Source organism: Chionomys nivalis, chromosome 7 (assembly GCF_950005125.1).
Source record: "Chionomys nivalis chromosome 7, mChiNiv1.1, whole genome shotgun sequence".
Classification (NCBI taxonomy): domain Eukaryota; kingdom Metazoa; phylum Chordata; class Mammalia; order Rodentia; family Cricetidae; genus Chionomys; species Chionomys nivalis.
The window spans coordinates 99,662,887-99,686,789 of NC_080092.1; the positions used below are offsets into that span (position 1 = coordinate 99,662,887).

The following is a 23,903-nucleotide window of genomic DNA, read 5'->3' on the forward strand; positions in this document are numbered from 1 at the left end:
TCTTTAATATAAGAGAAGGTAGTAACCAGCCAGTCCGTAAACTCTCCAAGTGTAATCACTTCTGCTTTGGTAGCATTTAAACTTAAAATTTTCAAGCTTAAATTGGATTGTAATTGCTCAAACTCCAAGCTCCAATTACCTTTCAAGTAATTGGATAATCGTTTTGATTCATTAAATGATGCAAAATAAGGAGTAACACATAAATATTCTTTGCGTAAAACACAACTCATAGCCATAACATCAAACATCTTATATAAATTTTCTTCCACTAAATCTATCCTCTTATTAAGTAATAAAATTCCTGAAGCCAAATGCTTATTTATAGCTTCTTGTTGTATCAGGGCTTCTGAGGTTTTCTGCACTACTTCATTAATGGTATTTGCTACATGTACCTGGTTGGCCATAGCTACCCCAGCTGTAACAGCCGCAGCTGCAGAAACAGCAATAGCTGCTACGATAGCTGCTGTGATACCAAAATCTGGCTTTTGCCGAATCAGGGACAAAACAGAAAATTCATTTGGGTCTGCCTTCACTGGTACCCACACAAAGGTAGGCACCTTCGCTAGCAGGCCGGTTGTGTGCCGAAAGGACCAGCATTGAGATAATACACAAGAAGTCTTTGAGCAGTTAAGCTGCTTGTCGGTAGAGTGATTGCTTAAAATCCATAAAAACAGGGCATCCACACAAACTGGATTTTTTGATTTGGAAATACTAGCCACCCCTTCACTCTCTTGGATCAACAACTTGGACCCATTTAACACTCCTGAACTATTTGTTAATATCCACTTGGAAGTGTTAAATAAAATAAAAGGTGACAGATCCACAAAACCTCCATAATTATTGGAATAAATCCAAGGTGAGGTAAGCAGACCCCTTTTTAATCCTTGTTTCGTTGATTTTGGTAACTCTTTCCAAAGCCACCAGCCCGGAGAAGCTGGTTTGGGCTTGTCAAAGCGAGGGACACAATTTAAAAATGTAGGTGGCCATTGAAAATTTACCCTACGCTCACAGCAAGGTAAGGGTAGGTTGTAATTATGGGTATTGTCTTTTGTCCCGTTGGAATTACCTGTCTGAACAACAAATGGAAGGGCAGCGGTAACATTTAATGTATAGGTGGTAACATTAAAAACAGTCTGGTTGCTTATATCACCTGAGCCACTTGACTTGCCCCCATTCGCCTGCTTAAGAGTCTGAAATATGGCATCAAGCATCCACGATTCGTGAATGCCATTTAAAGCATCTAAATAACTAGCAAACATCTTAAAGTCTAACATCAAACAAGAGGGAAGGGAGGCGCTACTATTACTAGTCAGGCAAAGGGTTCCCTGTAAATCGTAGCTGGTTGCATTATAAGCTTCTTCTCTATAATCTACTTGTTGGCAGGACAAATCAAAAAGGCAATCTTTTATATACAAATGGGGCAAGATTCTAGAAACATTAGTAACCGGCATGGGAATGGGCCAGGTGCGGGTAACTGCCCAAAAATAATTGTCTTGGCTATTAACAGTCATCAGAAGGGGAGCAAGGGCGAGTATGATGTTCAGGGTCAGACGGTGCTTCCTCGAGAATTGGCTCATCATCCTGGGGCTGTCCGGCCTCTTCTTTGTCTGCCACTGTTCTGGTTAACCTCGAAGGCACCCACACCGGATCGGGCCGCTCCTGAGGAAAAACACAAACAGCTCCCCTGGATCTCTGTATTACAGGATCCGGTCCATGCCATTTGTTATCTAACACATCTTTCCATTTTACATATTCTGTGGATGTTATAATGTGGCCAGCATGTCTATCTGCCGGTGAACGGCCATGATTATCCAAGATTAAAAAATTCAAAGTAAAGAGGGCTAGTGATAAACGATCCTTGGGAGAGGCAGAGCCCTCAATACCCCCCTTTTGTTTTTGTAGCATCTCTTTGAGGGTTCGATTTGCACGTTCAACAATCCCTTGCCCTTGAGGGTTGTAGGGCAGCCCAGTGAGACGAGCTACTTGCATTTGAGCGCAAAAGGATTTGAAGCCCTGGGCCACATAGGCAGGACCGTTATCTGTTTTTAAGGTTACAGGCTTTCCCCAAGCTGCCCAGGCCTCTAGACAGTGGGTTTTTACATTTCTCACTTTCTCACCCGTTAGGGCGGAAGCATGAATGATACCCGAATAGGTGTCCACAGAAACATGCACCCATTTCTGTTTGCCAAACTCAGGAACGTGGGTTACGTCCATTTGCCACAAGGTTAGGGGTTTCAATCCCCGAGGGTTAACCCCGGTGTGAGGCGGATGATGAAACATCACACATGTCTGGCAGGATTTGACTATGTCTCTGGCTTGGTTCCTAGTGATATTAAAGCGGAGGCGTAATGTCTCGGCAGGTACATGAAAGTTGTGATGGAAGGATTGGGCTTGGAGTACTGGGTCGTATAATAGCAGTCCAAGCTGTTCTCTTGTAAGAGCATCCACCGTGGCATTAGCACCAGCGAGTGGTCCAGGCAAGCCTGAATGTGCCCTTATGTGACCAATATAGAACGGCGTGTCTCTTTTATAAATACACTGTTGTATTTGATAAAGGACTGCCGCAATCATACTTTGTTCTTTAATATGTGATGTAGCCTCCAAGTGTCGAACCGCATTAACAACATAGGAGGAATCTGATAACAAATTAAATGAGCATGAATGAAAAGCCTTGAAAACTTCCAAAACGACAAAACATTCAGTCACCTGGGGGGCTCCAGGGCGAAATTGTAACTGCACTGGCTCGCTCCCCATAACTTGATAAACTCCTAATCCTGTTTTTGATCCATCTGTAAAAATATGCAGTGCACCTGAAATCGGTGTTTGAGAGGTAATAATAGGAAAATATATAATATTATGGCACAAAAATTGTAACAATTTATCTTGGGGATAATGATTATCTATCAAATTTGAATAAGCTGTAACAAGAATGGCCCAACTATCTATTGTACCAGCAAGGACCTCTACCTGCTCTTTTGTATAGGGTATGATCAATTTATCTGGCGCATACCCAAAGGTAGAAATTGAAAACTTCAGCCCCAATAAGGCCAGAGAGGCAACAGCTTCAGGGTAATGAGTTAAAGTTTTTTGGCCTTGAGAATGGCTATGTATCCACCATACCGGAGCATCTTGCCAAAACACCCCCGTGGGGCTACCAGAAGTGTGAAGTATGCAAAACGTTAATGGGCGCAAAGGATCAATGCGCATCACTTGTACTTTCTGAATTGCGGCCTCAACCAATTTGAGGGCTTCGCGTCCTTCTGCCGTTAAACTCCTTGGTGAATTAAGGTCAGGATTACCTTCCACAATCCTAAATAATGGTTTTAATTCTTCCCTCGTCATAGGGAGATATCCGCGCAACCAATTAATATCTCCTAAAAGCTTTTGAAAATCATTAAGGGTCTTTAGGTGTTGTGTGCCTATCTTAATTTTTTGTGGCCTGATTGTCTGTAATTCAATCTTAGATCCTAAAAATTCCACCGTTTCAGTCTTTTGTACCTTTTCTGGAGCTATATAAAGTCCTTTCTCTCCCAGGGCTGCCTCCAAGGCAATTAAGGCCTGATCTAACTTAACCTTCTCTGGGCTCGCCAGTAAGATATCATCCATGTAATGAATTATTCTTACATCAGGAAAACTCCTCCTAACAGGGGTAAGGGCCGCATCCACAAAGAGCTGGCACATAGTAGGACTATTTGCCATGCCCTGAGGCAGGACCCGCCATTGGTATCGTTTGTCGGGTTCCTCATGATTTAATGAAGGAATAGTAAAGGCAAAGCGCTCTTTATCAGCTGGATGCAAGGGGATGGAGAAAAAACAATCAACAATATCGATGGCATATACGTGCCATCCTTTAGGTAAAGCTGAAAGCACAGGAAGGTCTCTTTGAATCGGGCCCATTAAGGACATTTGTGCATTAATGGCTCTCAAATCATGCAATAAGCGCCATTTTCCTGATTTCTTCTTTATAACAAATATGGGAGCATTCCATGGCGACGTGGACGGCTCTATATGTCCTAATTGTAATTGTTCTCTCACCAACTGCCATGCCGCATGGAGTTTTTCCTGAGAGAGGGGCCATTGGGGTATCCATACGGGCTTATCAGTCTTCCATGGAATTTTTATATAATCTTCAGTGGCCCCTAAGAAAAACCCAAACCCTTTCTATCATGTTTTCCCTCTGGGATAATAGGCTCAGGCCTACCTTGTAAATTACAGCCTAAACCTGCTCCGGGCATATATCCCTGCTTACTCATAAGTTCTTGGCTAGTACTTGAGTAACTTCCCTCATTGGTTAACATAAGTTTTAGTTGCTTTTGTACATCTCTTCCCCACAAGTTTAATGGCAGATTTAGTACAAAAGGTTGAAAAAAATCCTTCTTGGCCATCCACATTCCATTTTAAGCTCTTCGCACTCATGTCAGGTGTGTTCTGATATCCTAGCCCTTGGAGTGTTTGTGAAGCCTTTTGCAACGGCCAGCTCTTAGGCCAAAACTGACGGCTCATAACGCTCCTATCTGCCCCTGTATCTATCAGCCCTGTAAAGGACTTCCCTTCTATTTTTAATGTACACATCGGCCGATCGTTCAACTCCAAGGAAAGGCAGGCCATATCTACTCCGGAAGACCCGAACCCTTTGTCTCCTCTCTCCGCGGTATGGGCCGGAAAGCGCTCATGCATGGATGGCACGACTATCATCTGAGCTATTCGATCTCCCGGAGCTATAGAAACAATTCCAAAAGGAGAGTGACACATGATCTTAATGGTCCCTTGATAATCTGGGTCAATAACTCCTGGGAGTACCAGCAGCCCTCTCATTGTACTAGAGGATCTACCGATAACAATTCCCACTGAATCTTTTGGAAGCGGTCCCTTCATGTCAGTGGGGATCGCTTGTACTCCCATACTTTGAGTTAAAACCAACCCGGAGGTGGCACGGAGGTCCATCCCTGCGGAGCCTGATGTGGCTCGTTGGGCGATTTGGGAGGATCCATGTTCCCCTCCTGTATTGCCCCATAGATTTTGGGGCCCTGGGGTCGAGGGCCCCTCTGCATGTTTTTTGACCTGGGAACATATGGGTTGTTTATGGGTTGACCATTAATATCTTTTGTTGACCTGCATTCATTGGCCCAGTGTTTCCCTTTCTTACACCTAGGACAGGTGCCTGGTTGTCTGCCCGCCGGTGGGCCATTGCTTGAGCTCCCTTTGTTTGGACAATCACGTTTCAAATGTCCCTGCCTACCACAGGCAAAACAGCCATTCTGGCGGCTCTTTTGTTTTGTGGCGGCTATCATGGCACGGGCTAGCCCTTCGTTTGTCAGTGGGCCTCCAATCTCACGACAGGACTTTAGCCAGGCATCTAGCCCTTTTCCCTTCCAGGGAGTAATGGCCCTTTGGCAATCTTTTGTACATTGTTCATACACTAACTGCTGCACCAGCGGCATGGCTTCCTGGGTGTCACCAAAAATTTTTCCCGCTGCTTCCACCATCCTAGCTACAAAATCTGAGAATGGCTCATTTGGGCCTTGTATTATCTTAGTCAGATTTCCTGACACTTCTCCTCTTTTTGGGATCATTTTCCATGCCCTTTTATAAATATCATTGATTTGTTGATAAACCTGAACTGGATAAGCTGTCTGGTTAACGGCCCATTGGCCTTGACCCAGAAGCATGTCAGCATTCCATGGCGCTGTATTTTGTGCTCGAGCGTTGACTCTAGCCTGCGCGTGGGCTGCCTCTGTCACCACAGATCTATAATCTAGGTATTGCCCGGTGGTCAAGCAAGCCCGCGCTATCTCCCACCAATCATTGGGTGTTAATGCTGAATTCAATATCCTGTCCAATAAGGTTATGGTATACTGTGCGTTGGGTCCCCAAGTCCGGGAGGCCTCGACTAAGTCTTTCAGCTGTTTATATGGAATTGGTTCATGATACCTCCGCTGGTTCTGATCCTCAAAAACAGGAAACGCCATAGACGGGATTGGGGTAAGTTCAGCTAGATATCGAAGAGTATTTCGAGAGAGTCTATGAGCTCCCCCTGCCGTACCACGCTTGTTCCGACCTGGGTATGGCGGTGGAGCATAGCTAGGTTGTGGTTCATATTGGCCCTCCTCATATCTAGCTGCCTCTTCCTCCAGCTCTTCCTCTTCCCACTCAGTTAGTTCCTCATCTCCCTCTAGTCCTTCATCCTCATACAAGTCCATGGCGGCAAACTCATCTAAAAATTCATCGAGGGGTGGGTAGAGGGGTGCACTTGGCACGGGTCTCTCACCCTCCTCCCCTTTTGCTCCCTGATCGGGATTTCCCTTTTTCTCTATCCCATGATCGGGGTCCCTTTTTTTCTTACTGGGTTTCTCCTTCTCTCCCAGTTTGGATCCATTTCTTTTGCTATCCTCATCTCCCTTCATTGAGCTTGACTCTGAGAGGCTATCCTGATGCTCTGTCAACGCACGTCGCCCTCTTTTCACATGCTCCATATGCTTGCCTTCTTTTAAACAAGCATGAATTAATTTCCAGAGCGGGATCGTACCTGCTCTAAATTGATGTCTTTCCTCTGCCTTGTCGAGGTCCTTCCCCAGTTTCTCCCAACAAGGGATATTTAAGTCCCCTGACATGGCGAACCATGGCGCCTGTTGGTCAATGTCTTTTAATATGGTTTTAATAGTGCCATCAGAGACCTTCAATCCCCGCTCTTTCAATAAAGCTTGTATTGGGCTAACAAAGTCAGGCGCTCGACCCTTGCTGCTGTCCGAGCCCATCACCTTCCTTCTTTACGAGAGTCTTACGATGGGACTGAAATACCGAGTTATCTACCCCGGATTTTACTTTCAGTTTGACACGCAGCAGAGGCACTCCTCTCCGGGACGATCACACCGCAAACACAGGCAGCAGAAAAAAATTATCAATCCAAAGACTACCGCAGCGATGCCAAACCACACAGGCTCAACCCCCCCCACCAGCAAGCTCGACATACCTGAGGATACTTTACCGACGTCGACCACTTCGCGTGTAGAGTTCTGAATCCTCTTCGGCCCCCTACGGTGTCCGCCGAAGTTCCCGGGTTTCGGCACCAGCTGTGGCCCGCCAAGACTCGACCAGCGATGAAATGAAGACCACCGACACAGGATCCTTCTCTATCACGCTTTATTGAAGTGCACTCAGTTACAGTTGACTGGTGGAAGTAGGGGGCCCTGAGTGGCGGAAAGCGGCTGAATATATACAGGGAGAATGGGCGTGTTCCGAACCAAAGAGACGGGGCCGCATGGGATTGGATGCAGCTGTTGCTGGGCAGATCAAGAGCAAGATCAGGCGGTAGAGACGTTGGTCTAACACGCCAAAACACACTTGTTCATCAGGCTCTCGGTGCCATCTTGTAATGGCGGCGATAGTTCGCCACACCACGAGAACTGGATTCTTCAGCCAGGCACAGTTTCCTGTCTGTGGGCAGTGTGAGCAGCTCTCTGCTTCCTGTCTGTGGACAGTGTGAGCAAGTCTCTGCTTCCTGTCTGTGGACAGTGTGAGCAGCTCTCTCCATCCTGTCTGTGGACAGTGTGAGCAGCTCTCTCCTTCCTGTCTGTGGACAGTGTGAGCAGCTCTCTGCTTCCTGTCTGTGGACAGTGTGAGCAGCTCTTGCTCCTGTCTGTGGTCAGTGTGAGCAGCTCTCTGCTTCCTGTCTGTGGACAGTGTGAGCAGCTCTCTGCTTCCTGTCTGTGGACAGTGTGAGCAGCTCTTTGCTTCCTGTCTGTGGACAGTGTGAGCAGCTCTTGCTCCTGTTGACACGCCTTCCACACCCTGACAGACTGTTCCCCAAAACCACGAACCCAAACAACCTGTTTCTTCACAGCAACAAGAGGAACAGATAAACAAAACCATGTCAGGACACCTTCAATTCCAGCACTTGGGATGCAGAGGCAGGCAGATCTCTGTGAGTTCAAGGCCAGCCTGATCTACATAGTTCCAGGACAGCCAGGGATACACAGAGAAACCCTGTCTCAAAAAACCCAGAAAAAGAAAAGGGTGGAGCTTTTCCTGGGTCCTTGACTAAGGCCGCCGTTGAGCAGGCACTGGTACGTGATGGGTGACGCACGACCTGCATGATGCTCTCCGGAAGCCTGAGATGACTGGGAATCTTCTTCTCTGGGCTTGGTTAATGGCTTTTTCTTGTTACCTACATAATATTCTGAGCTAAAACACAAACAGTTGACTCTTAAAATCTTATACCATAAATTGAGGTTAGACATTTGTACAAAGTGTTGTTTAAGGAATATGAGTAGGGAGTGCCATCGGTCCGTGTTATCAGCCAGACCTTGCAAGAGAAGCTGGCATAGCAGTCTTAGGCTGCTTTTGTGTCTACAAGACTGATTCAACAGACCAGACACCTGCGATTCTGTCCCTGCGTATCATCTGTGAAAGTTTAACTTAACAATCCGTTCACAGGGACACCCAGTCTAGCTAATTTGTCTTCAACTGTCTTGTCAGCTAGCTAATGATGGAAAACAGGCTTCTAAGTTTCTTACCATCTTGTGGAACAAAGACTTAACTAAAAAGGCATATTTTATTCACCAAAGTTACACAGTATGGGAAGAGCCGTCCTCCTGTCAATTCACAGGAACAAAAGTATTCAACAGATGAGGAGCACACTGGCAACAGTTGTGGGAGAACCCCATGGCTATTTTAGGGGAGAGCTCATGGTGGCACACAGAATTACAGACAGACACAGTTCGTTATTCATAGGCAATGATATCATAAGGCTGGGGTGTGGCCAAGGCTTCCTGAGATGCTGATGTGGATGAACCACAGACTGACTGTTCATGCGTGCACACACATGATCTATGTAGAGAGGATCTGAGTATCTTACATATACCAAGGCCTAATGAATCCAGAAGTCTTACTCGACTCTCTGATCTAGAACTTATGGCTTTCACAAGTGTGAGAATTACTCTTGTTTACACGCTATCCAGCCTGATGCATTCTGGTCTATCAGACAGAGAATGCAGGAGGACATTAAGACACAACTCTGGTCTTGTGGAATGAAGAAGGCTCGTTAGAGTAAGTACTGTCTAAACTGGGCTCTTCAGGAAGTTGGAGCCAGTCAGGTGAGGATCACTCTAGGAGAGCAGGCATGAAAGGCCATCGGAACCCTGCTGGGGGATTTAAAGCCATGAGGAACAGTGTTTAGGAATGACTGAGGGCAGTGGTGGAAGGTGAACCAACAGGGTCACATCAAGCAGGGAAGAGCGCAAAACAGGCCTCGAGGCCCCATTAGCAGATCATGGGTGTGGAATTGAAGCTCTCTGCTGTTGTTTTGACTGCTTCTCGAGCAGTCCAGGTTGGCCTTGAGCTTTTGCTCAGCTTCCTGAGTGCCAGGATTACAGGTGTGTACACCATCATGCCCACCAGGAAGTTTTACAAAGGTCTGTGATTGGATGGCACCTGCTTCTTACGAATAATACTCTCTTATCCATGGAGACCAAGGAACAACACTTGAGGGAGGGAGCCTATGGACACACAGATCAGTAGCGTAGCCTACAGGAAGGACGATGTGGTATGTGCATGCAAAAGACAGAGGAGGCAAACAAGGGGACGGATTCCAGCAACACTTAACACGGAAATGGGAGGGAAGATGGGGAGTATCGTGTAGGGGAGAATATGAACCAAGCAAAATGAAAAGCCTGTACGATAAAAAAAAAACAATGGAAAACATTTGTTTCAGCTCAAAAAATCAAAAATAATTAAAAAAAAATGGAGCTAGTGTGAGACAAGATCAAAAGGAGGAGGCCTAGGAAGGCTGGGAACCCTGCTTGGGTAACCTGTGGTGCGTGCTGTGGGCAGGAGGTGAGCAACCCAGGACACGCTGACTTAGAATTGACTGTTGTACACAGGACTGTTGATAATTTAACAAATAGTTTCTTGGTTTTTTTTGTTTGTTTGTTTGTATTTCAAGACACAGTTCCTCTGTGTAGTTCTGGCTGTACTGGAACTAGCTCCAGGACAGCCTGGCCTTGAACTCAGAGACCCTGGGATTAAAGGCGTGAACCCTTAATTTTTGTTTTCTGTGTAACTTTGCTTGGACTGGTGGGAATTTGTATACAGCACAGTTTGGGGGCAGCAGAACGTGAGAGTGGAAACTGAACCTGGATCAAGGGGACTGGAGAAATGCCTCAGAGGTTAACAGCACTGACTGACCTTTCAGGGGTCCTGAGTTCAATTCCCAGCAACTATATGGTGGCTCACAACCACCTATAAGATCTGATGCCCTCTTCAGGCCTGAAGGCATATGCAGAGTAAACACTGAATATATAATAAATACAAATTTAAAAAGGGAATTCTCTCTTAGCCACTGACCATCTCACCAACCCTTTGTACATTGACTCTTTACAGTTACCCTATTTCCTGAGCTTCTCGTGGCATGTTCAAGGTCCTGGGAAGGCTTTTTAGCATCAAAAAAGAAAAAAAAAATCTAAAAACCACAGGGCGCGGGGGTGGAGAAGAAAACGTTTACAAAACAGCACCCAGATTCTGATCGCGGTCTCGGGATCCAGTCCCCTTGGGTGCGCAGCCTACGAGAGCGGTTACCTTGAGCTCTGGGTAGCTCAGCACCACCAGGGAAGCGCAGGCCAGGGAGCTCTCCACGTTTACGAAGGACACGTCCAGGCCCCCGACCCTCTGCAGGCCCGAGAAGGTGGGGTCCCGCTGCCAGGCCTCCGTGTCCCGGGCCACCACGCGCGTCAGCCGGGCTTGTTCCCTGGCGGGGTACAAACATCGAAACGGGCTCAGGGCCCTCGGGACAGCCCGACCCTCCAGTCCACCCCAATCTCCTTTCTGCCCATCAAGTCAGGATGAAGGGGGAAAGCGCGCCGCGACCCTACGAGCGGACCGGAAACGGGGGCCGCGCCCACAAAGGCAACTTCCGACAGCGTGGCGGCCCGGGCTGCTGTGCAGCCCCGGTGTTCGGTTTCACAGCTGCACAGGGGCTGTGAGGCCGGAAAGTCATTGGAGAAGCCACCCCCGTGGCTACTGCGGGCTCCGACCCCATTACCGTTCCCAGAGCAACAGGGTTTCCTTCGGTGGCCGTGCTGCGGCCTCTAGCGCCAAGATTGGGCCCTGGCGCCCTTCGTGACGTCACTTCCGGAGCGCCCCGCGCGGAGCCGTTAGTTTTCGTCGCCGCGTTCGTCGCATCAGCTGTGGTGGCTCCGCCAGGGGCCGCTGTCCCCGCAGCGCCGGCTGTCGGGGCTCCTCAGGCCGCTGTTCCGGGGCGCCTCAGGCCATTGTCCCGTCCGTAGTTGCCACTCGGTTTCGGAAATGCGCGCTAGCGCTGCGCTCTCCCAGCCTCCGGCCTCCCGGGGAGCGTGGGCGGCACTCGGAGGATCAACAAGCAGCCTTGTCCCTCGCACACCCTGAGCCCGGGGCCGCGGTTCCTCTGCATCAGGTCCGCACTTGCGCCCGGGCACAGCTTGCTGAGCAGACAACCTCTCTGTAACCTTTAGAGTAAAGGGAGAGGGGCACCTTTGCTGTAGATTCTCCCCAGCTGTGTAGGCTGCGAGACGCCCTCAGGCCGAAATAACAATTCAAAAGATCAAGGAACGCGAGGTTCTCGGGCCAGGGTGGCGCACACCTTTAATTCCAGCGCTGGGGAGGCAGAGGCAGGGGGATCTCTTGTGTTCAGACCAGCCTGGTTTACAGAGTGAGTTCCAGGACAGCCAGGGCTACGTAGGGAAACCCTGTCTTGAAAAAACAAATTAAATACATACAACGCGCTTGCAGACTGTGTTACAGGTCTGAGGGGAATGACTGCCCCATGGGGGAGGGAGCACCCAAATGCAAGTGTTTGACGCTGTTTTAGGGAACCACAGTGACGGGCATACAGGCGAGGGGGGCGGCTGAGCACTCAAAATTTTAGGGACTTGAAGGAAGAATAAATGTACAGAAAGAATACATGTTTTCTTCCTGTACATATTACACACATGTACATTTATTCTTAGACATGTGCAGGAAGAATAAATTCTTTTTTGTACCATAGACTAGAATATGAAAAAATGTCTGCTCCTGTGCTTTTTTCTCTCTGTGCAGTAAAGTGTTGGCCATGAACTATGGGGGAAGAGGCCGGCAGTCTTCAGAGGGTCAGTATTGGTCATGACCTGACTGTGGTTGTCTTTAGTTTCTTCTGGAATGTACAAGAGGCAGTTGATTGGCAATTTTGTATCATCATACATGAGGAAGTTTTGGGATAGGCACGTGTTCCAGAAACAGCTCGGTTCTCTAAAGCCGTCAGCTTGTATGGTGTGAGTAAGCCTGGAATCCAGTGCGGTGACCCCACTTTTCTTCATGCAGAGACACAGCCTGTGTTGGGAGCTATGAAGGGAGGTGGGGAGGACCTTCCTCTCCAGCCAGGTTTGAAGGCTGAGCTGCTCTACCTCGCTTGCCGGTCCTGTTTTCGTGTGGCAGCCGCTTTCCACACTGAGATGCAGCTGGACATGAGGATCTCCTCTGGGAACTGGGATTCCACTTCTGGAAGGACATCGCTGTCTTTAGTCTCCATGTAACTCACTAGCGTGCCCCTGAGGCTGTGAAAGCAAGGAATAAGAGAGAGTTTGTAACATCTCTGTACCTCCAGTTCCAGGGGATCAGAATCCTCTGACCTCCCCAGGGAATCAGACATTAAAGTGATGCAAAGGCTCGTATGCAGGCAAACAGCATACACATACAATAAAAATTTAATAGAGATAAACAGCCCCCAGTTAAGGAAAAATGATCAAGGCGTCATTCACAAATGGATGATGAGTGTAAAATGTGCCCAGCCACTGTGTGTCTCCAAATCAGGGATGTCAGATAAAAGGAGACACTGGTGTTGGACCCATGTATTGACATGCTTGGAAGAGATGGCTCAGTGTGTTCCTTAGCCTGTACACACTGGTGTGGCTTTTTACCAACTCTAGAATGAATATTTGTATGACATAATAAGAGTACTTGATATAAGGGGAATGTATGAGTTTGTAGTTTTTGTGTGGCCCAGATTGGCCTCAAACTTGCTGTGTAGCTGACGATGACCTTGAACTTCTGATTTTTCTACTTCTAACTCCCGAGTGCCAGGATTGTAGGTGTGTGTACCATGCCCCATCTCTGTAGCACTGAGGGATGAACCCAGGGCTCTGTGCATCCTAGGCAAACAGTCCACCGAGGAGCTACATCCCAGCCTTCCTTCCTGTTTGCCTACCTTTGTGTGTGTGGTATGTACATGTGTGCACATGTCTGTGCATATGTGTTCAGTGGTCAGAGGACGGCATTGTGTGTCTTACTCTCTCACTTCCCCCCTTATTTCTTTAGACAGGGTCTCTTACTGAGCCTGGAACTTTCTTTCCAGCTGGCCAGCAAGTTCCCAGGGTCCTCCTGTCTTCCCCTCCCACATCCCCAGTGCTGAAACTGCAGGCATAGGCAGCCACACCCAGATTTTAATATGGGTTCCCGGGATCTAAACACAAGTCACCATGCGTGTGCAACAAGCAAACCTGCTGGGCATTTCAGGAACCTCCTGCTTTGTTTTAATCACAAGGGACTAAAACCAAAGAGAGAACGCAAGAAATTAAAACCAAGGACGCCTGGAATGGGGGGACACACACTTCAATCCCAGATCTCTGTAGGCAGAGGCACATGGATCTCTGAGTTTGGGGCTAGCCTGGTCTACAGAACTCTAGCGTTCTAGGACACCCAAAGCTATCCCGAGAGATCCTTTCTTAAAAATCTGAAAACCAAACCAAAGGTACAAAATAGCAAATCATGGAAAAATATCAGGAAAAGGGTCTTGGATAAGTTGGGAGTATCTTCAAGTGTAGGGGAGGCCACTGGACAGCAGGGCATTCTGCCAGCAGCTGTACAAGGCCATTACCTCCAATTGGGGTTGAAGCTGCTCTCAGCCTGGGGGCTCCTGAGTTTCAGCACGATCATCTCGTGGAGCTCCAGGAGGAAGGTGTCTAAGCCTGCCTCATTCAGGAATGTGCTGAGGAGTCTTGCGTGCCGCGGACTGAGGTCCTCTTTGTACTTGACATCAATTTCCCGAAACGGCTCCTGAAGGATCAACAAGCCATACAGTAAGACCTGGGAAGACCTGGGTGCTTGCTGCTCCCTCCACAGCAGAAAGCAGAGGTGAGACTCACTTTGTTCATTCGCAGCCGATGTTCTGACTTATGTGCAGATAGGAGCTGCCAGAGGGCAATGATGTGTCTCAGCTGACATCTGTTTAAGGCCTGAAAGCGAAGCAGAACCTCGGTGAAGGCCAAAGTCCCAATGTGTCACCCCTGTGCACTAAGGAGTCTAAGTGCACACCGTAGGCATGTTCCCCCACTTCTGTCTTGAGCTCATTCTGTTTCCCTTGTCATGAGACGGTCACATCCACAAAGGAGTTGACCCATCCCTCACAGTCCCCAAGTTCTGCCGCAGAGTTGTGACATCACACATTGTACAGATCTGCACTGCTCACACATGGTGACAGCCTAGATGGTCAGTCTCCTTCTCAAATGTGCTGTGTGCATGCTGGACTGGTTGTGTGAGGAACACTCTTGATGTTCCCCTTTCTGGGGTTCTGACATGAATGTATGGTGGAATTAGGTAGGAATCTGGAGCTTCTGGGAGGGTCATGTGATTTCCCATGCAACTACTTCCATTAGGACTTCCCCTCTCTGCTTTGAGGTCTTGCTTAGTAGCATACCATGACTTGGAACTCACTCTGTAGCCCAGGCTGACCTGGAACTGGCAATCTTCCTGCCTCATCCTCCGGAGTACTGGGATTCCTGGAATATTCCTGCAGGCTCGCCACTGGTGCTTACCTTTAAGGTCGGTGCTGTCTGATCGCCCATCTGTAGGACATCTTGAATGTACACATTCAGGTCCATGCCAGGATCCCCACCAGCTGTGCTCAGGAAACCCAAGGTGACTTCTACGACAGACAGGGCTTCACAGGCATCACTGTAGGACTGCAGCTGTCCTCTGATGGCACTGATGGCTGAGTTGGTGAGTGGGCTCTGGGGAACAAAATGCAAGTTAGGGTTGTGGTTGACATCTTGTTTCTCACCAACAGGGAAGAGTATACCTTTGTCACAGGTCAAGATAGAGCTGGGACAGGCTGCGTAGAAAGCACATGGCTGATTCTTGGTGCACACTAAGTGCAGGCAGCACTACAGACTCCACAGTAATAGAGACAATCTCACTGAACCTCAGACAAATCTTATAGCCAGGCGGTGCTAGTGCATACCTTTAATCCCAACACTCGGGAAGAAAAGGCAGATGGATCTCTGTAAATTTGAGGCTAACCTAGTCTACAGAGCTAGTTCCAGCACAGCTAAGCCTGTACAAAATAACCCTGCCTCGAAAAACAAACAAAATCAATAAGAAAGAAACAATCCTATGAGAGGACAGAGCCATTCAGCTTCCTCTCAGACTTGCTAGGAATGAGCAGGAACACATTTAAGTTCTTTGGCTGTTTAGCCTCAGCACATCCAGCTGTGATATGTTACTAGAAATCAGCTCCTCTTGATGACTGTGTGTAAACTGAACAAGAAAGCTTGGTGAACTGCTGCCCTGCTTCCTGTGTAGTAAGCCTGGCTTATAGGAGTCCTGGGGTTCTTCAAAAGACACTGAGCCGCTAGTGCTCACAGTGGACACAAGATGAGGCTGGAGCTATCTGGAGTGAATAGAGCCTCCCAGAGAAGGACAAGGGTTGTCAAGAGCACCTGTGCCGTTTTGTTCTTGATGGTCTTGAAGAGATGCTCATAGTTCCAGTCATGTCTGTACACCAGGGTGGGTATTCCCTAATTGGGAGAGAAAAGTTCTTAGAGGTGAAATCCACAGTGGGCCCCCAGTACCTCAGCAGCGGGACCCTGCTACTCAGGGTGTTCCTGGGAAAGGCGGCATTGCTGCAGGAAGTCTGCTAAAGAAGCTGTCTTTGGAAGCAGTGACACAGCAGGTGCCAGCCGTGCTGCAGTGGCCTCAGGGATACTGCCTGACACTGAGTATGCACGGAGCCCCAGAGGACCATGCGCAGGAGGACAGCCCATTTACCAGCTCTTCAGTAACTGTTAAGTCTAGAACTCGGACAAGGAGGTCACTCTTCTGGACAGCACAGCTGTCAGAGTGAATCAGAAACGCTCTGGGCACAAGTCACAGCCTAACTGTAGACTCCACGGTAAACTAATGGATGTCTATGGACACGGATAAACGCACAGGAGTAATGTATCCGACCAGACTGGATCACCAGCTCTCCAGATAAGGAACAGAGATGTGGCTCTGCCACTGTGTTCCTTGGTGGCAGGAATCCTGTGTCTGAGGGCAGGCAATTAATAGAGTTAAGGTAACTGGAAATCTGAGCTGGAGCCAGGCCATAGGGCCTTCTGTGCCAGGTAAAGGGAGGCAGTAGGATGCCATGCTGGGCATCAAATACAGAGAGGATCCAGGGAGCCAGGATAGATGGCTAGAATGACAGGCGATGGCAGTTAATGGATGAGGACACACAGAAGGCATACTGGTACCCGGGCACAGAATGCTGAGGACCAGTGCAACAGTGGCAGAGTTCTTTGGTGGTATCCTTAATTATGTCAGAAAAACTAAATGCTAAGTCCACTGAGACGAGAGGATGCCTTTGGGAGACTGAGTTTCAGAGGGTGGTACCAAAGGCCTTGAGATCACCACAGGGGGAGGCTGATGGAGCTGTAGCCATGCATGCTTTGGTGGCAAGGAGATGAAGCAGATGAGACTGTGGCTGGCATGGTGCACTGTGGTGTCCCTCAAAACATGAATAAGGGTCCCTTACTCATGACAGACACACCAAGCATATAACTAGCAGAGGCTCAGCCTACCTGCAGGGTCAGCCTGGGCTTGCCCTGGAAGAAGCGGCTGCTGATCTGCCACTGGATCTTCTCCAGGTCAAACTCTTGTGAGGTTTCTCCACCTTGCTGTACTTGGTACTGGCAGTTGGAGACGATCAGTGGAATCAGGTCCCGTTCCACGTCGTAGTGGATGACATGCAGGTCAGTAACCTCAGAGGTGTCTACAGAGTAGCTGAGGGACACAAGACACATGAGTGATATCAAAAGCAGACACATGCAGACACCCCTGCTTCGGGCTCTGTGAACTGAGCAGGGGAAAGCTGTATGTCTGTGCAGGACTCTGGAGAGAGCAACTAACGGAGGGTCTGCCATGGAAGAGCAGAAGTTGGCAGAGGCTCAGGAGCCTAGAGCTGGACAAGCACCAAGTCCTGTTGACTTGGGCACACACCTGCCGTTTTCCGTGGAGAACTTCTGCACCGTGTTGACCATTTGATTGTGCAGGCTAATCAAGTAGCTGACTAAGGCTGTTGCACAGAGGCCCAGACCCCGTCGCCGTGGAAGGATGACCTCAAATTCACCATCCAGATCCAAGTCGGAGCTGCAGTAATCTTTTGGTAGTTTGATCTCACCTAGAAATGACAGGGTTATTCCTTAGCAGCCAGGTAGGGCTTGCTCCATGCTGTTTGATCAAGGTGAGGGAAAGAGGCTCACAGACACAGTCCCACCAGCTGACACACTTCAAGAACCTGGTATTAAGGTCTTGCCTCTACCAGATGTGCTGGCAAGTTTTCAGTGATTCCAGTTCTCTTGAAACCCGGTTTGGATTCAAGAAGAGGGAGGCTCTAATGCCATCATACTTCTCAGATCCTGTACTGGCTAGTCTTACATCAACTGGTCACCAGCTGATTCCAAGAGGGAGCCTCGATTAAGAAAATGCCGCCATAAGATCCAGCTGTAGGTCATTTTCTTAATTAGTGATTGAAGGAGGAGAGCCCAGCCCATTGTGGGTGTTGCCATATTTGGGATGGTTGTCCTGGATTGAATAAGAAAGGCCAAGGAAGCTGTGGGGAGCGAGTCAGTAAAGCAGCAGCCCTCCATGGCCTCTGCATCAGCTTCTGCCTCTGGGTCTCTGCCCTGCTTAAGTTCCTGTCCTGACTTCCTTTGATGATGAGCAGTGCTGAGGAAGAAATAAACCACACGAACCCATTTTGCCTCAACCTGCTTTTGGTCATCCTGTTTCATCACAGCAATTGTCACTCCAACTAAGACAGGCTCCAAAGGGAGACACCTAGAGAGCTTGCGTGGTGCTGGCGTAACAGGCAGAGCTCCGCGCAGAGCAGTGTGCGCACACATCCTGTGTGACACTCTGCTGGGGGAGGAGGACACTCACCATTGGTCTCCAGTGACCGCCTCAGTGCGTTCCAGGTGGACAGGAAGACAGCGATCCGGTCATGGTACAGCTTTCTCAGCCCATCTGTTGAGTAAAGCATCTGGTGAGAACCATGACAACAGTACAGCCAAGTTCTGATCCACACAGTACAAGTTCTGATCTCGGGATAGAACCAACTCTGTGCTGTCCTGCTGCAGCCGAGCTGGCTGGAATTCGTGTCTCCTCACCTCATGCTGAAAGCTCAAGACACATGGCACCTGTAACCAAGCCCCCGTCCCTTCCTCTGTAAACAGAGGGTCCTGATTTCTTCTTAGAGCTTGGGCAGAGTCATACCTGATTGGTGACTGCCAATAAAACCCCGGATGGAACTGTGCTCTGCTTCTGAAACGTTCTGGAATCGTTTCACTAGATCTCTTTGCAAGGCCAAGATCTCAGGCAAGAATTTCACCAACCTCAGTTCTGCTTCCTGCAGAAAGGAAGATGGGTAATAGTGATGCCTCTCATTAATCTTAGAAATGCTGTCGGTCACGTATTCTTTGTGGGGGATTGGTGCTGCTGATCCATTCTGGTCAGTGTTTCATCTTACATAGGGATGTACCTTAGAATTTAAATACAAGTAAGGGCCACCCCATTCTTTCACTAAGTACCCACAGATGGCTTGTAGGGTTATACTGTTCTACACACAGCCCACCCAGAGCCAAACCTATGTGCCAAAATCCAACGGGACAGAGCTGTGTTGAAGACTGCATCCTGTCTCATCCAGTAAAACATCAACCCAGGCTGGACCAAATACCTAACTGTGGGACCCAAAACTGCCAGAAGAAACAGGGAACCATGCTGGGTGAGGAGTGGTTTCTGGACAGGAATCCAAATGCACCTGTCAGATGGAAAACCATCTCACCCAGTCAGCAGGTGAGTGAGAAAACAGCAAGGGACAGATGCTGGCCAGGATGTGCAGAAAAGGGAATAGCATTGCTAGTAGAGTATAAATATGAACAGCTGTCATGGCAAAAAGTAAACATTAATCACCACACAGTCTAGCCTTTCTTCCAGTTATGCACTCACAGAAATGAGGTCACATGAGCACACACAACCGCTAAGGCAGGCTCAGCCTAGATGCCTGTCAGCAGACGAATGGGCAGAGAACGTGTGGTGTATGTCTCAGAGGCGGACACGCAGCCTCAGAGCACATGATGGATACAGTTGGCTTAGAGGTCACTGTACCTTTGTTTTTAAGATTTATGTATTTTATGTACATGAGTGCTCTGTGCATGGCTGTCTGCACGCCAGTAGAGGGCAACAGATCCCACTATAGATGGTTGTAGCTGCCATATGGGTGCTGGGAATTGAAATCATATCTTGTGGAAGAGCAGTCAGTGCTCTCAATGACTGATTCATCTCTCCCGCCCCAGGAGGTCATTTTATTAAATGAAATAAGTCAGATACAGAAAGATAAGCACCAGACACTCATATGTACGGGCTAAGGGAAGTTGACTTAGAGGAAGGATAGCAATCACTGCTCTACTCCACTGATCTCCAGGGACCATCTCAGGGCGCTCCATGTGGACAGAAAGACAGGGATTTGATCAGGTAACCGCTTTCTCAGCCCATCTGTGGAGCAGCAGATGGAGGAGAGAGGTAGAAAGGTTGGCAAAGGAAGGGGGCTTAACCAGTGTGTTCTGTGTGCATGTGTAGGAATGTCCCACAGGACCCCTTAATCTGATATTAATATGTTTAATAATTATCATTATTAAAGTATAAAGAGAAGCAAAAGAACTGGTTTCTTGTGCCCATGTGACCAGCAGTTAGTAGTGGTTATTGTTTCAAAGCCTCAGACCCCGGCTTTCTCAGCCTAAGAAAACTACCCGAGAGAAGTCACAGCATTGACATGAGGTCATTTCTTCTGTGAACACCAGAAGTTTCTGAGTCACTTGCTGGCTGTAAACACTGGTTCTCAGGGAAACAAAAAGACCACTGTGCTGGAGGACCCCAGTGGGTACAGGAACTGAGAGTGTTTCTGGGTCTTAGACAGGATTGCTGCATCTCATAGCTCTCCACCCTGCTTCCAGCCCACATTGCCACTTCAGTCTGTGCCTAGAAGGTCTACGGGTTGGGATGAAGGTTTTACATACTAATAATATTTGCAGTCAGCAGGCTCTGCAGATGGCCACCTGCTCCAACCTACAAGGAGGAGACATGGCTCGAGACCTGTATCTTCATTGTTGTTCCTGAGTGGCCAAGTAGACTCCTGGTCCTCAATTTCTCTTCAGATGACCACTGACCAACTCATTATGTATTTTACATGTGACTCTGCTTCAGACTGCCTGAGACTGCAAGCCAGGGCTGAAGACTCCCCTCTCTCCTTGAGTCTCCTGCTGTCCACGTTCTGTTAGAGCCACAGCACCGGCAGCTGCTCAGAGCTCCACCCTAGGAACCACTATTCTGAACAAAGGTTCAGGGTTTATTCGGTCCTGGGGATCATCTGCACAGAAAAAGCTAGGTCACCCAGGCGTCATTTGTACCTTTTGGAGGAAGCGCCAGAGGACAGGCACCGTTTCTTTCCCATTTTTCTGTTCCACAATATGCCGCAGGTACTCCACTGTGATCTTCTTCCTGCAGCTCCAAATCTTCGAGCAATGAACCACACTCTTTTGGGGCAAGTGAGGCAGGAAGGTTGCTGGGTCCCTGTATATGATTTTGGCCACAGGGTTGGAGCTGATGCGCTCATCTTGGCTGATAAGAGCATTTACAGCTGCCAAGGTTTGGTCAAGATGCTGGGTGAAGAAAATGACACAGAATTTTCCAACTGAGACACTGCTGCACACAGGCTGGACACCTGGTAACTCACTGTGGCTGCCGTCCTTTCTTGCCTGTCCCATTGCTGGTTTCTGCTGTAATCCAACAGTACCTGTTGTAGGGGTTCCCTCCCTGTGCACAGGGGACTAAGAGGACCACACCTGTTGCTTTTCTTTCCTCGCTTTATTTGTGCTGTGCATTGCTCCTCTCTGACAGAAGGGTCATTCATCCTCGACTACTGTGAATCCCAGCACGTCTCTACAGGATACAATGTCTGGTTCCCACCCTCAGATGCTGCTGTCTACAGTGACGATAAACAAGCTGGAGGATGAGGACACTGAAATTTGAACCTTGGTAGAGACTCCTGCAGCTCTTCCCCAGGGATGATGGGCAAAGATTGCTCGATAGATATGTGGGAGACCCTACCCTATCCTAGAGAAGTGCTAAGTGACCATCACAGCTCACCTTCAATTCAGGTAGAATTAGAGCTTCAAGATGCTTCTCCCAGTTGTTTCTGAATGCTTTGGTTGACAGTTCTGCATTAAAATTTAACACACCTACAAATAACACAAGAACGTGTGGGTTGCTTAGAACAAGAGCCATAGCAGCCTGCATACAGTAAGCACGAAGTAACTGTCAATAGAAAGTCCTATGTGGGGGATGTAAGCCCTTTCCTAAGTTCCCTAAGGATGTGAACTGTCCCGGACGCAGTCTCTGCTGCTCCCACATTGTGACAGCATTTCAACCTCAGACATGTCCTCTGACTGATTGCTGCCACCACAAAGCCATTTGAACAAAAGTACTAAGGACAGAACCTAAAACTCACAAGCCCAGGAGCAGTGACAGAGGCCAGTGCCACCATCAGCTACTCCAGCTGCTACCCCTCAGACCGGCAGGCAGAGCAGGCAGAGCAGACAGGTCCCATGAAGGTGGTGCAGATCCTGAATGGTGGAGTCTTCTAGGACTCCGTCATTTGTGTGAAATCACAGGACAACTAAAACCCATGGAACAAATTCCCTGTGATGCTGACTGGGGAGAGAGGCTCAGGAGGAGTGAGTGCTCTGTTTGCAGGTGGCACTTTCTATTGTCACTGCCTTATTATAAAGTACCACAGTGAATCAGGCGTGGTGGCGCACGCCTTTAATCCCAGCACTCGGGAGGCAGAGGCAGGCGGATCTCTGTGAGTTCGAGGCCAGCCTGGTCTACAAAGGGAGTTCCAGGACAGGCTCCAAAGCTACAGAGAAACTTTGTCTTGAAAAACAAAAAACAAAAAAAAAAAAAAAAGAAAAGAAAAAAGCACAGTGAGTCAGGTGTGGTGGTGCATGCCTTTAATCCCAGCACTCCGGAGGCACAGGTCGGGAATCTCTGTGAGTATGAGGCCAGCCTGGTCTATAAGAGCTAATTCTAGGACAGGCTTTAAAGCTACAGAGAAACCCTATCTCGAAAAACTGAAAAAAACAAATCAAAACAAAACATAAAACCAAAACAAAATAAAAAAACAAATAATGCCATCTGCAGTGACATTTACTGCCTTTCCTAGTAGACTTAGAGGCTTGCTTTGTCTTGAGTGCGCTGTCTACATGGAAACAGTGAGTTGTCAACTCTGGGGCTAGCGCACAGCCATGGAATTTTTAGTAATGAGCAGAAGCAAGGACAGTGACTGACTCTTGGACACACATCGCCTGCTTTTGAGGACACGTGTCTCCAACACAGTGGGTTTGCCTTTGCGTGTAAACAGTCCTGAGAAGCAGAGGTCAGAGGTCCTTGTTAGGTATGTGGATGGATGGGGGAACAGAGCAGCCTCTTTGCCCCAGTAAGAATTCATGCTTTTTCTCCCATCCCCTCTCTGTTTATTAAAGGAGTTTACTGTGAAGCCCATACTTGTCTCAAATTCACAACAATCCTCCTGCCTCAGCTTCCCAAGTACTAGGGTTCCAGGTTACCATGCTTAGCTCAAGTTTAGTTTACTCACTCAGGAGCCATGAGAAGTGACCCCTCAGCCCAGCTTAGCCTTTACCTCTTTGCTTACTCTGGCCAAACACGGGGTGCCGTTCCAGGAGCAAACAGCGCAGGATGAGGTGTACCACATGTGTGGTCTCGTCTGCACTCCTGCCCAGCATCTTGTTTAGTTGTTCCAGGTTTCTCTGGATGTGCTGCTGCAGGAAGCCTTGTGGGTCCTGAACCTGAGGCTTAATGATTCTGATCAGGGCCTGTTAGTAACAAAACACAAGTTCAGAACACTTCGTGTAAGAGGAGGTGGTGAGCTCAGAAGAGGCCAGAAAGAGAAGGACACCTGCATGGCTTCTGCGTGATGTATCAGCAAAGGTGGAAGAAACAGGTAAAGCAGCCTGTGGTGTTGTCTGAGAGTAGATGGCCTCAAACTTGAACTTCCCTCCTCTTGGCTAATGCTGCAGTGAGGGAGATGCAGCATGGATGACCGTAGCTTCCCCATGCTGCTCTTTGAAAGTGAATCTGTGCTGACATGCCTGTACAGCTGACCTCTAGTCTCAGAAATGTAGAAAATTGTTATCAGTTCAAATAAACAAACTCCACTATTCAGTAATAGAACTCTGACCTCTGCAGCACTGTGAAAAATATTAATAAAAAACAAAATTTCACTGGGCAGTGGGATTGCATGCCATTAATCCCAGCACTTGGGAGGCAGAGATAGACAGATCTCTGTAATTTTGAGGCCAGCCTGGTCTACAGAGTGAGTTCTAGGATAGCCAGGGCTACAGAGTGACTATGTCTGGGAAAAAGAAAAGAAATGGATTTTATATAAACTGACAGCACTCATCCCAGTCCATGCTGTGGTGGAGAAGGCCAGGAGATGTTAGGTTTCTGTCACCTGGCAGATTGGGTACCAACAACACACTCTTATCACAGACCCTGGTGAGCAAAGGGCT

General features: G+C 48.3%; 1 protein-coding gene across 1 annotated transcript in view; it reads right to left on the reverse strand.

Moving 5' to 3' along the window:
- Nucleotides 1–11,860: 11,860 nt before the first annotated feature.
- LOC130877100 (E3 ubiquitin-protein ligase RNF213-like) overlaps nt 11,861–23,903 on the reverse strand; it is a 77,782-nt gene continuing 65,739 nt past the window's right edge. The window contains exons 55-66 of the mRNA XM_057774002.1: nt 23,027–23,207; nt 21,463–21,554; nt 20,724–20,975; nt 18,535–18,667; nt 18,202–18,285; nt 17,260–17,440; nt 16,842–17,043; nt 15,720–15,797; nt 14,817–15,011; nt 14,148–14,237; nt 13,880–14,058; nt 11,861–12,560 (exon numbers count right to left, since the gene is read on the reverse strand). Of these exons, the coding sequence (XP_057629985.1) occupies nt 12,407–12,560; nt 13,880–14,058; nt 14,148–14,237; nt 14,817–15,011; nt 15,720–15,797; nt 16,842–17,043; nt 17,260–17,440; nt 18,202–18,285; nt 18,535–18,667; nt 20,724–20,975; nt 21,463–21,554; nt 23,027–23,207 (1,821 nt within the window). The 3' untranslated portion in view covers nt 11,861–12,406. The remainder of the gene's footprint in view (nt 12,561–13,879; nt 14,059–14,147; nt 14,238–14,816; nt 15,012–15,719; nt 15,798–16,841; nt 17,044–17,259; nt 17,441–18,201; nt 18,286–18,534; nt 18,668–20,723; nt 20,976–21,462; nt 21,555–23,026; nt 23,208–23,903) is intronic.